A 12,754-nucleotide genomic window follows, 5' to 3' on the forward strand; every position below is an offset into this window, starting at 1 on the left:
GAGATACACAAAAGAAGGATGATCACATGGTGTTGTTATGAAAGCTTCCCTTGTCAGAAAGTTTGTCACATTCCCCGGGGTAGTCAATCGATAATTTGCCGCCTTTGAGTCACAATCAAACGCTCCCTCAACGAGCTTCAATGGAAACAGGATAATTTTTATCGATTCAATAACGATCGATGAATCCGATAAAGTCGATAACATTAACACTTCGTCGGCGTGTGAGTATCAAATTTTATCGATTGACCGATAAAATCGATATCGTTTAAGTTCAATTTATCGATAGATATCGATTTATCGAATGATTTTCCGATATCAATTTTTATCGATTGACTACCTCGGGCACATTCGCAAGTGGCGGGAGTTTTGAGATTTCGCTACACTAGCCACTGTTGTTGCTGTTTTACAGTAGAAAACCATGTCTGCCATCAATCGCGGCTAAGAAGTCTCGCTCTCGTATAGTTATGTGTTGCTGTTGCAAGATACCATAAAAGAAACTAGGGTTTTACGCGCCCAGGTTGCCGAGAGAGCAGACAAGGAAGATGAAGTAAACAGAAGACTGGAACAACTGGTCAACAAAGTAGATGAGCTTTGTGAAAAGGTGAACAACGCTGATGCATCTAGAAAAAGAAAAAGGAACACCAGCCATTCCGCAAAGGTTCTAAGCAAATGCAGGGTAAGATCTTGCTTTATTTTTATTCGTCTTAAGGTAATCAGGATCGATCGAAGATAGATTTTGCCGCTTATAAGCTTCAAAATGCAAAAAATGTTCTCACCTGTTATTAAGCTTGTGGCTGTATGTACAATTGCTATAGTATGAAAACCAGTACTGAAGCTAAAAGTAAACTTAAATTTTGACTGAAACGCATGTCTTAAATCGCTGATGTCTCATTTATGTTGAAGGTGAGCGAAGTGTAGTTTTGAATTCGACTCCATATGCATATAAACATCAGTAAGCTTTGAATTGGTAACTATTAAAGGTTGCGTTTGATTGACCGTACATGTATTCCGGAATTAGCGGAAAATCTGTTAGATTTCTCTTTCTAAGTAAATTTGGGAAGACGTATCCGCAAACTTTCCCTGACACATGATAAGCTTCATTTCAGAGCGATTTTGTCAAAGATTTCCGCACAGCCCCATATATTAATTATGCATGCAGCAGTGTCATACTAACCCTCTCATACATGGAACGAGCATGAATAGAGTTTGAGTCGCAAATCGCTTACATAATTTCTGTATGGGGCTGAGTTAAAATCTTGCGAGAATAGGGTAAATCAAACACGCCTTAAGTTAGGGGGTAAGTTTCTAAAGAAACCGAAGGGTCTAATACACAGGTAACAGGTTACAGGTACAACCCTAACCCTAGACCCTAATTTAACCCAAGTTTAGAGTTAGCGTTGTGCCTGCAACCTGTGACCTGTGTTTTAGACCCGCCGTAAAGAAACTGTGGTGCTGTCTTGGTGGGGAGGGGAAACAAATGTTTGGTTTCATCAACAGAGTTACAAAATTATTGATAAGGTAAAGAGATTTGAGCGTGATGTTTTAAGCATTAGCCATTCTTTTGGATTTCCTTGAACCCGGAATTTAGGGAAACTCTCGAAATGCTAGCACTCAAATTTATTTACAGCTACCTTTTCTTAAAAATGATGAAATACAGTAAGACCTTCAATCAGCTGCCAAATAATTCTAGAATGACGAGAGGAATGAAATCAACTCAATTCTTGAAAAGAACAACTTGTGATCTGTTCCAGCGCATTTTGGAAACAAATTTGAAGAAGAACCCTGTATTTTATCCCTGAAAAAAAAAGTTCTAAACACTTAATTTCCCACTGAGTTGATTGCCCAAGTATGGAAATAGGCCCACACAAGGTAAAGAATAAATTCTTGGTGGGTTCAAATCCCTCCAAATCAAATGTTTTTTTTTTTGTTTTTTGCCCATGTGAATCACATTTTGTTCCTGGGGAGTGCTCAGCATTAAATTAAGCGGTTTCTTTTCCACACCAAGATTTACACTGTACAGTTAATTATCTGTCTGATTTCTCAGGTAAATGTATAACCAGTGCTGTGCTACACAACATTTTATCTTTTAAGTTGGCAAATATTCCTTTCTGGTAAACAGTTATAAAAATCAATGAAGGCAAGGATCTAATATCAGCATACAGCGTATGCTTCAATTTGATTGGAAGAAAATACTATTCTCATTAGGACATGGTAGCCAATATTTATTATAATTTAATAGTCGAAGCAATAAGACATTTGAATTTAGTTAACAGTAAATGTATATTGATCAGGTTTTGTTAACTGGATAATTTAGCTACATCATATTATTCAATAGGCTTTGAGCTGTTGGTTGCTGTTGTGGATACCTGTTTCAAACAAAACTTTTCATGACATAATGCTTGCACACGGTTTACTTTCTGCCTTTTTTTACACTCTAGAATGAATTCCTTAAAATGTACAAAGCCTTAAATGGAAATGGAGATTTTACTGGACTTGACCTTGATGAAGGGTAAGTTACTATGCAATACTGCATGATGTTTTGGTAACTTTTTAAAAAAGTTATTTTTAGAACATTAAATGATAATTTTTTTTTTAAAACGACACAAACTTAGACTGCAATTGTATACAACTTGTAGCTGCTATTTCTTAGGGTCCATGCTAGACTTGTGTTTTTTTTAAGCCACACTGTTTGGACTTTTGATCACAATATATTAGTTTCTAATATATATTCTAGTGGCTCATCCCAGATCAGGCAATTGTGTTGTTTCCATAGCCCACAAACTCTACCCTGCCTTCTTCTGCTCTAACAAATCAAGAACGTCCTACAAATTGTGCGGGGACTGTATGCTGAGGGCAGCTGTAAGTTTGAGGCTTTTGGAAGGCAATATCATCCCATCATAAGGTTAAGATCTGATCTATAATTTGTTTATCTTTGTCAAGTTTAATTTTGATTGCTTTCTTTTCTATTGTAGATGTCTAGGACTGCAAGTGAAGGAAACCGCACTGTGTTCACCAAAATCGCAGAGACAATTTACAGTGATTATGGTGGAAAAGAGCACTGCCCAAATTGGTCTGTTGCACAACTGAGAGGCAAGTTTTTTTCCTTACAGTACAGTGCTTCTAAAACAATGATGATTTGAAGGTTTCAATGCAATAATTATTCTATTATGACTATTTTGCTTAATGAGAAAGAGTTTGCTCCAATCAATAAGGTCTCTTTATACATGTGTAGAGACTTAATGAATCACATGTGGGAAAGCTTAGATCTCTGTAAAGTGTTTCTGCAGCAAAAGGCGTCAACATAAAAGAATAAGTCCTTTACTATTTTTTAAAACACAGCAAAATATTTGAGCTGAAGCCTTGTTCGAAAGTTAATAATATTACTGACAGAACTTAAGAGCTAAATGTAGTTGGAGGGTATATTCTCTCAGTGCATCTGTTATGTATGCATTGTTTCTTTTTTTTTTTATGCAACTCTCATTTTAAACTTTTTCTTTCCATAGTTATTATCGGTTTTGTTTTTTTCATGCATTTTTTATGGTAGCTCATATGGTTAAACATGTGGTTTGCTGTTCATTTTACAGAGGCTTGTAAGACCTATCACAGGTCCCTCATTGATGCTAGGACAAGAAGAATCAACTTTACAGCTGAGAAACACAAGCAAACCTGTAGGAGACAAGGATGAAAAAGAGATGTAAGTTTACTTTGAAATACCTGTACCCATCATGTATTTCTTTTGCATAAGAGTGTAATTTGTAATCAGAGATTAATTTGTAACACAAAATAAAACTGTTGCCTGTCTAGGTATGAATGCTATGTTGAGTGTAGCTTTAAGAAAAAAAATGATATCAGTAGAGTATCAGTCTAGTGCTAAGGGAATCCATGAATTTCCCACTGGGTATAAGCTGTAGTAAGGAAATGGTAGTCGACCAAACAAGGCAAGGAAAATTATCTTTGACCCTGACAGGAATCGAACCCATAGTTACCCACAACGTGCTCCCATTTGGCCTCATAGCTGATCAGCAGAGCAATGATAATAAAATCTGGAGGTTGTGGGTTCAGTTCCCAACAAGGTCAAGAGGTTTTCCCTTACATTGTGAGGTCTCCAATTTCCTCACTTGGGCTGATGCACAGTGGAAAATTCATGGCTTCCCTTAGCATTACAACATACACTGCAGAGTTAATTCTCTGATCTATCATTAATAGTGCTAGTGTTACAACGTTCGTTAACATCAGAAATTGGCATCTTTATATCTGCTCAAAAAAGAGACAATATAATATTGTTCACCATTTTTATATTTGACGTTAGCTCAGTCTGTAAAATGTAGGGATGTTGCTAAATACCAGCTTTGGGCAAACTTCACTGTCTGAAAGAGGTGTTACAGTTATCATTGGGTAAATTTCAACAGCGCAGAAATACTTGAGCCTAATTTTAAAGGTGCACAGTCCAAAAAAAGCTGGCTGGGTTAATTAGTAGGCCTGATGAGATTTCTTTTAGCTTTATGTCATGAATGACAAGATATCTTTGACATTTTACTAGTGTGCAGATTGATGTATTACCTGTATGGTTTTCTTGTCTGTCATGCACATCTGATCAATGAAGTCACTTTTATATTTATTTAGCAATGCAAGAAAAGTTACCGTTATGATAATTTAAAAGAAAATATTTAGAATGTTAACTTTTTAGTGTGAGAATAACAAGGTTACCTTTCAACTGTTCCACAGAAACTTGAACACAAATTGACGGCACTAGAGTGTGTAGACTGGACGGCAACAACAAAGGAAGAAGTACAGGAAGTTTTAACCCCAGAATACACCAGCTCCGATGAGAGCTCGTATGAAAGTGGGTCTGACTCTGAGTCTCGTGAACTGGTGTGCTGCCAAGTCAAGCACCTCTCTTGGGAAAGAACACGCCTCACCAAGGCAAAAAAGGCACTGGATACAGTGTATGAGAAAAGCTTATCACAAAGGGTACGACAATCCCTAGTTCCTCAGGAGCTTCATGAGGAGATGTCCAGTCGGGATGTTCCAGTCAATTTTGTTGAGTGGGCGGTTCGAAGAACAACACCAGTAGGAACGTGTGTAGCCCGTGTTTCTCCTTCTTCTGCCTCTTCCACTAGTGTGGTTTCTTCAAGTCGCTCACTGACACTGGGAGGGGATTGCGTTTTAGATCCCCTCCATTTTAGTACTCCCTGCAGTACAAGGCAGCAATAGGGTTTTTATATCCATATTCCTCCATGATCTTAACCCTTTCACTTCTATGATCTGAATATTAATTCTCCTCACTGACTGCCATATATATTTTTTCAAGTTAACAGACTTTGGTGTTACATCAAACAATATCACTAAGCTGATGATTTGCATTATATTCATCACCTTTCTGGTTGATAATACATTCATAATGTAAGGAGAAATTTCATGTTGATCACTTCTGGAAGTGGAAGGGTTAATAAGTTTTGGTTGCTTTTTTCAAATGAAGAAGCTTGGCCCAAGTTGTTTAAAGGGAGAAATTATTTCATTTGACTGAAAACTGAATATTCAGCTAGTTTCAACATTTTATGTGAATATGCTCAGTATTTTGCTGTGTATAACCTGGTTATTAGGGTTATTGAAGCATTATAATTTGTAATAAATTTACTACTCTTTCCAATAACATGGGCCAAATGATTATGGAAAAGACTCCTCTTTTCCCTTTTAAAAGACGCTTTATTTTAATTTTGAAATATGCAAATAGGTGAGATTTCAACTTCTTAAATTAAAGTTATGAATTTTGTCAAATAAGTTTTAAGTGCTTGAGTACTAATACTATTGAATAGATAGGACTTTTCTTGATTATGTTACAGTTCAAAGAGTTCGCAAGTAAAAAGTAAAATATCAAAATTAGTGGGATTTTTCATAGAATGTAGAAGTCAGTTTTAACCCTTACTTGTAAATAATGGACCATTCTCAAAAGGAGTAAAGTGTCTCTAACACCTCGCGAATAGCTTGAGAACAAATACTATTGAATAGATACGACTTTTCTTGATTATGTAACAGTTCAAAGAGTTCCCAAGTAAGAAGTAAAAGATCAAAATTAGTGGGATTTTTCATAGAATGTAGAAGTCAGATTTAACCGTTACTTGTAAATAATGTCATTCTCAAAAGGGGTCAAGTTTCCTTAACACCACGAATTTTATTTTTTTTTTGGATTAAGAAGTGTGTTGAAGCCTCTACTTCCGTGAGTTGTTAAATTTCACTTGAATATCTTAGTACAGTATCACTTTATATCGGTTTTTGTACTTCGACTGATTTTTATTAATAATTATTGTCAGCTTTGATTGTATTTGAAAGCGCACTTTTGTTAAGTAATTCATATAAAACTTACAAAAATGAAACTTGTGTCCTTTTACTGATGGTCTGGGAGTAGGATCAACTTGCCCTTTCCTTGCACCCTTGTCAGAGGTGTGCAACTTCTTGAAGTTAAACCACTGACAACAGTCATGCCATGCCGTTTCAACTAAAATGCCCTAGCTGATACTGCTGTGAAAGTCCGTAAAAGAAAATAAACTTCTCTGGAACAGTAAACACTGGTCAAGTCTCAGCCTTAAAATGTATTTACGGTGTTACGTAAAGCTACAAAAAGGCCACCTTTACCAGTCTGTTAATTACGCATAAAGGAACGTAAATCACGTCCTTACAGCTGCTTTACGGAACAGTAAACTTCCGTAAAATGTAACCTTTACCGAGGCAAACGGCTCAATGTAAAGCCTCGCAAAGGGCAGATTTACGATACGTAAATAAGCGTAAGTCTATGTAAATCTTATCTTTACTTCAGCTTTACAGAATACGTAAATGTTCCGTAAAGGAGTGTGCTATTATCAAGCCCTACGGGTCACCGTAAACTTGCGTAAAGTTGAACTTTACATTTTTGGAAAGTCACGTAAAGTTACTTAGAGCACAGCATTACGGTAGCTTTACGGAATAGTAAAGTTGCTATTTCGTTAATGTATGGCGTTTGTTTTTTTCAAATTGATGCTTTGTTATCTCTGAAAAATGCATGTTTACCCCAATTTTTTTTTTAAATGGCAAGAGCACTTGCTAAGTTGTGTCGTAAGTGGAGAAATTGACTGTACGCATCTGCAGTGATGAGAGGGATTTTGATAGTAAGAGTAAGGAAACGACTGTTTTTTTTTTTTTTTTATTAATCGTGGCTATCCACAACAAATTATTCAACAAGCTCGAAATCACGTGGCAGTCACACCCCGTGAAGCAATTATTTCTGAGCCTGTGGATGTAGTCGTTGACCAACCTACCATCCCTCTGGAGTTGACATACCATCCTACCAACACACTGGTCAAAAGCATCCTTACACGCAACCACCATTTATTACGAAATGACCCGGACACCACAGCGATTTTTCAAACTTTGCACATTTTATCTGCCTATCGTCGCGATAGCAATCTGCGTGACCCCCTGGTTAGGAGTACCCTTCATGACACGACCGTTGTCGATGATGACCGTGGAACATCATTCATTTGGCAGATCCGGTGTAAAAAAAAAATCGAGTGTATGAAAATTTTACCCCCCCAAAAATCCTTCAAACAAAAGTTTTACCCCCCACTGCAATGACACTGCAATCTTAGAATTCCCTGAAAATTGGAACGTGATACATAAAGTAGATTTTGAGAAATTGAACTTTTGAACTGTCTAGACGTTAAAAAAAATATACCCATTTGATGCAACTCTTTCCAGGCATCCAGCCGTAAATTCTTTGTAAAATTCGCAGTTGTTATTAGCCAAAATTTTCATAAATTCTCTTCGGTTATATTTGGCAGGAGGAGAGTGTTGAATTGTCAACTATTCACACTTTCTTCAAGAATTCATTACATGATCAGCTTATGAATGCCAAAGTTTGAACTGGAATTAATTCATCGTTCGATTTGTTTTCTTCGCGAGCATATTGAGTAATATACCTTTAAGGGTATTGATCGAGAGATATAAGCAAACAAATTAAAATATGGCAGTATGCCATGATATCAGAGGAAATTACCATGCTAAGAGAAGACTTGCTGAAACATGCAAGGTTTTGGTTTGCGCCGAATAGCATAACCGTCAAATGTAAGTAGCAAAAATCGGTTACGGGTCACAGCTTGCCGTCGACAAGGTAGCAGGTGACAAGTCATAGGTTATCGGTACGAGGAAGACACAAACATAGAGTGACCAAGAAAGCGGTCTGCGTATTGTCGCGTTATGCAATATCAATACCTTTCGTAGGCCTGATTTTTGGCGCTTATGGTCACTAGTGACTTGTGTAAGAAATTTAAAAGAAAGCCAAGGGCAGTTGATGAGCCATAAAATATATGACTAAATTGTTTAAACGGATATGAATTTTGGATGCCATAAATTTGAAAATACAGGTAGTATTAATTAGTATGAATGGGTTAGAGACTGTTGTGAGTGTTTTGTTTACAAATACCCGCACGCGCTGGCTGTAAAATGAACGAGAGATTTTCAATACTGCACGAGGCCTTCTTAGGCCGAAATTTCATCGCCAGCAAATAATTTCCTTTTCGGCCTCTTAAACAGTGCCTCTTCACCTGGATTAAGAACCTAAATTAACATTTTTAGGAACTGAACTGGACAGTTGGCTTCACCAGTAGAAACTATTTTAGGGTCCGCTTCGTCGGCCTTGTCACTAAGCTAGGGCTGTCAACCTCACGTCTTCAAATATGGAGAATATGACTTCCCTGGCCAGCAATTACAAAGCGCCTGACAGAGGCGTCCCAGCAAGGCCAAATTCACGAGTTCAGTGTGGGTGTGTGTTGTGTGTTTGTGGGGGGGGGGGGGGGGGGGGGGGTGTACATTCAACACTACCAGAAACAACGCTACACATTTCAGATTTATGTGTCAGATAACCGAGTCTACCACAAATAGACATTAATCTCGAGACCAGAGGAAACGGCTAAAAATCTGGACATTACAGTCCTACATCTGGAGACCGAGAGATACGGTTCAAAATCTGGATACTCCCGGATTATGCGGCAGAGCTGACAGCCCTGCTAAGCCAGCCAGGATGATATTTTGTTTTTTCTTGCTAGGCAATTTCAACATATTCAACTTCACTTGCGTCTTTCTTAAAAACAAAAACATTTCCTCGTTGGTTTTCTCCACCTCTTCGGCAGATTAAATGCAGGTTTATATTAAACCAATTCACCCTTAGTAACGAAATAGGCGAGTCGCTAGCGAAAACACATCAGAAAGCCCGAATGGCGAAATCACCTGTTTTTCGCAAACGACAAATAAGTTTTACAGAAAAGCACAGACACAATTTCAGTCGTTTTGTTTCACTTTTATTTTTACAAACGGAAACACTCTGGGTTGTTTGTCTCTTGGTGTTCCTTGGAATCGAGTCACTGATGATTTGAGGGATCTCCTCATCTCCAACCTGTGCAAACCTCCAAGCCATTTGCTATAGCGCATGATTTCCATGAGTTATCGCCAACACTGCACTTTCTGAATGTGATGTAGTGACGTAATGAAAAACACGTTATCGATTTTAACCAATTGGCGCGCGAGTATTTTGATAGAGAACTCAGATCGTATATTAAACCAGTTTTTCTTCCTAAATTTTACCGCTTGTTCTTACTGCATTTAGCATAAGACGTCTCAAAACAAGGAAACCTGCTTGAGGATAAGTGCTATGTTTGTAACCGAAAACTGAAAAGGTTGCTTGGAATTTTTTGACAACTAAAATTGAGACAGCCTTAACTTTCTACTTAAAACAGCTATTGGAAAACCTCCAGTATTAAATAGTCTTCTTGTTCATTTTGGTAGTTACCTTATATTACTTATATCTCCGTTTCTTATTTTCTCTTTATGTTTCTTTTTTGGATGCGTGTGTCTCTGCTTCAGTTACATTAAACCAAAGACATGACTGATTAAGCAGGGTCGGCAAGAGCTTTCGCCCCATTAGGTTGACAACTTGCTGGGAGTATGCTTTAGAACGAAAAATGAAATGGAATATTATCGGCTTACCGAAGCAATTGAAATATTCTCTGTTAGTTCAGGTGCGGAATAGCCACGCTACCGAAACTACATAAGGATCACAATCAAGAATAAATATTCGCATTATCCGCGGATCTTAGTTAGAAATATCTTGCAACCTCAGTTTAAATCTTCAAGAAAAGGACCTAACATATTCTTTCAAAAAGATGGTCATTGTTTTTCCAAGATAACCCTCGATAAGCAATAGTATCTTACACATTAAACTAAATATCAAATATATGTCACACGATAGTCACCATCAGGGTATGGTTATTTGTTGGTAGGTTCTTGAATAACAACCAGCTAAAGGAACTGCCCAAAGGAGTTTTTGATAACAATACCCAGCTGCGTGGGCTGTAAGTAAAACTCCTGTACTTGTTTGTTTGTTTGTTTGTTTTTTTTTTGTTTAAACAAAACTCGTAACGTTATTGTTGCCCCAGGAGAACTCTTACGTTTCGCTTGCTCTCTACAATTTCAACGGGGCATCCATGGTTCGATGAAGCAATGGTTTACTGAAAACTGGAAAGTATTCTTCAATTTTACTGACAACTGGCATTTGAAGGAACTTTAACTCACAACTGACAACTATAGAAAAATTCCTCGTATTAAATAGTGGTTTTACTAGTTTTTGTAATGACCTCGTGTCATACATTCTTAATCATTCTTATTTGCGATTGAGTTTCGACGTGTACATAAAGCTCATTACCTTTTTACACTGAATCAAAAGAGGTACAAATAAGTTTTCGTGATTTTTTAATCACGGGCTAAAGGATTACACATTTCCGTCCATTATCGTGCTGTAGTTAGTTTGTCTAGTTATCATTTCTGGTCATTGTATACTGAAGGATTTATCGTGTCTAAGTAACATTATCTATTTGTTTTTCTTGCTGGGAAAGCGGATCTTAGCAAGAACTGTTGAAATCAAAAACGAAAATTGGGGGTAACCACACATTTCTAAAAATAATTAAGCAACAATTATTCTAAAAAAAAATACAGTACAATACAAACAAAATGCAGATTTACTAAACTTTAGTACGCGCCGTAAGGTTACGTAAAGCTGTAAACCGAACTTTACGCAACTTTACGAGAATAGCGTAAGCCGTAAAGCTCTGTTAGTTGTTAACGAGTCGTAAAGGTAAAGTAAAGTGCTGCCTTTACGACGTCCTACTTAATGTGCCGTAAAGCCGAAGTAAACCTAAGGTTTAATTCCTATGTAAAGGTGATTAAGGGCCCGTAAAGTAGAATTGGCTAAGATTATATTCTTCATATCATTTGCGAAGCAAAGATTAGGTGAAGATCTCTTGTGGACTCTCTTAGCTTCTCTAAGACCGATGGACTTTTCCAGGGTTTATTTTTCGATTTTAAGTTCTTAAATATAAATGGAGACAAATAGTAGTCCAGTTACTAGATAGTCTTCCAAATCGAAGGAGAATTCCAGACTGAGAAATTTTTTGCGAAGTCTTCTTTATCGGTAGAGCCTTTGCAGTCACTCGATGTAACTGTGATATACCCAGAACTGCGCTACGTCACCCATTCTTCTTTGAAACGAGACAGATTATTTAACCGCGCGTTTTTGGATTTAGTGCTTGTATTTAACAGTGTTTGGAAATTTTAGCGATTTTTAGAAGATTAAGCGTTAACTTTCGGTCAAAACAGAACAATGACGAAATAGCAAATTTACAAAACTTTGAAGAGACCGTAAATTTGCGCAAAGCTGTACATAAACTTTACGCGTCTTTGCGTAGCCTCGTAAAGTTCAATGTTTATGAAGTAACGTAAAATAAAGATGAGGTTTAAGTTGTTAATAAAAGGGACTTAAAGATCAGAAAAAGACTCTTAATTGGCTGCATTCTTAAACACAATCAGGAGTTTCTACTGCTTGCCCGTCCCATGGTCCCTTTGCCAAGAGTACTCTTTATATTGAACGTGAATATTTGAAACTTTTTGTATCGCCGCAACAGAATACACATTTGATATTCGGGCACCGAATGGAGTTATTTGATCTTTTTGATTTTAAAGTCAACGGGCCTCTGGAGCAAGAGTAATACTCGGATGAACAAAGTATGGGACGATCTTATGAACGGTCACAAATATAACCAGAATTCTTCGCCCGAGCTTCACAGGGTTAGGATGACGAAAACACACGATAGCACGGTGATGTGGTACGCTAAAATGGTTACAAAGACAGTGAAGAGTTTGGCCGCGTGTTTTCAGCATTAAGTTACATTAAAAATTAACGAAATAAAGCTGGTCATGATTTTCAAATCAGAGCTCGAAACAATGTGCAAATATTCTCAGAAAGGCAGAAAATGGATGGAAAATGAATCCAATAAATATCAATAGGAGATTGATTTTAGACGCTGTGAACTGTTTCCAAAACTGAAGCCGGTCCCGTCATGACATTCCTCACATTCAAAAATGTGAGGAATCGCTAACTTCAGTGATTCAAAAAGAATTAATGAGATTTTATACAAAAATTGGGAAAACGATAAACTCTGCAGGGTAGAACTTCTAATACTCACAGGGAGGCAATGCGATTCTAAAGGCCGCGTATTTACAATACAATAAGAACCTTTTATTTTAAAACATCTAACTTGTAGAGTAAAATCTTACAGTCCTAAATCTGGTCAAGTCGACAACCTACACCCTAGTCTACAGTAATAGTTAATTGCAATTAGACATAATGTACTGAAACGTACTGGCGTCTCAAAGAGGCACCAACCCCCTTCCC

At 37.2% G+C, this 12,754-nt stretch overlaps 2 protein-coding genes across 4 annotated transcripts in view; both read left to right on the forward strand.

The window, feature by feature from the left end:
* The window catches only part of LOC146454426 (uncharacterized), a 328,274-nt gene that overhangs the window by 234,394 nt on the left and 81,126 nt on the right, over positions 1 to 12,754 (forward strand). Inside the window, exon 14 of the mRNA XM_085095575.1 lies at positions 10,308 to 10,379. Within this exon, the coding sequence (XP_084951701.1) occupies positions 10,308 to 10,379 (72 nt within the window). The remainder of the gene's footprint in view (positions 1 to 10,307; positions 10,380 to 12,754) is intronic.
* LOC146454441 (uncharacterized) overlaps positions 340 to 12,754 on the forward strand; it is a 39,798-nt gene continuing 27,383 nt past the window's right edge. The window contains exons 1-6 of one of the 3 annotated variants that reach the window (XM_085095573.1): positions 340 to 676; positions 2,045 to 2,111; positions 2,439 to 2,509; positions 2,981 to 3,090; positions 3,585 to 3,694; positions 4,726 to 5,595. In XM_085095573.1, the coding sequence (XP_084951699.1) occupies positions 2,454 to 2,509; positions 2,981 to 3,090; positions 3,585 to 3,685 (267 nt within the window). In that variant the 5' untranslated portion in view covers positions 340 to 676; positions 2,045 to 2,111; positions 2,439 to 2,453 and the 3' untranslated portion in view covers positions 3,686 to 3,694; positions 4,726 to 5,595. Of the gene's footprint in view, positions 677 to 2,044; positions 2,112 to 2,438; positions 2,510 to 2,972; positions 3,091 to 3,584; positions 3,695 to 4,725; positions 5,596 to 12,754 lie in introns of all 3 variants that reach the window. The other 2 variants (XM_085095572.1, XM_085095574.1) reach the window with 2 other exon arrangements.

This window comes from Pavona decussata, unplaced genomic scaffold, assembly GCF_977016875.1.
Source record: "Pavona decussata unplaced genomic scaffold, jaPavDecu1.1 SCAFFOLD_302, whole genome shotgun sequence".
Classification (NCBI taxonomy): Eukaryota; Metazoa; Cnidaria; class Anthozoa; order Scleractinia; family Agariciidae; genus Pavona; species Pavona decussata.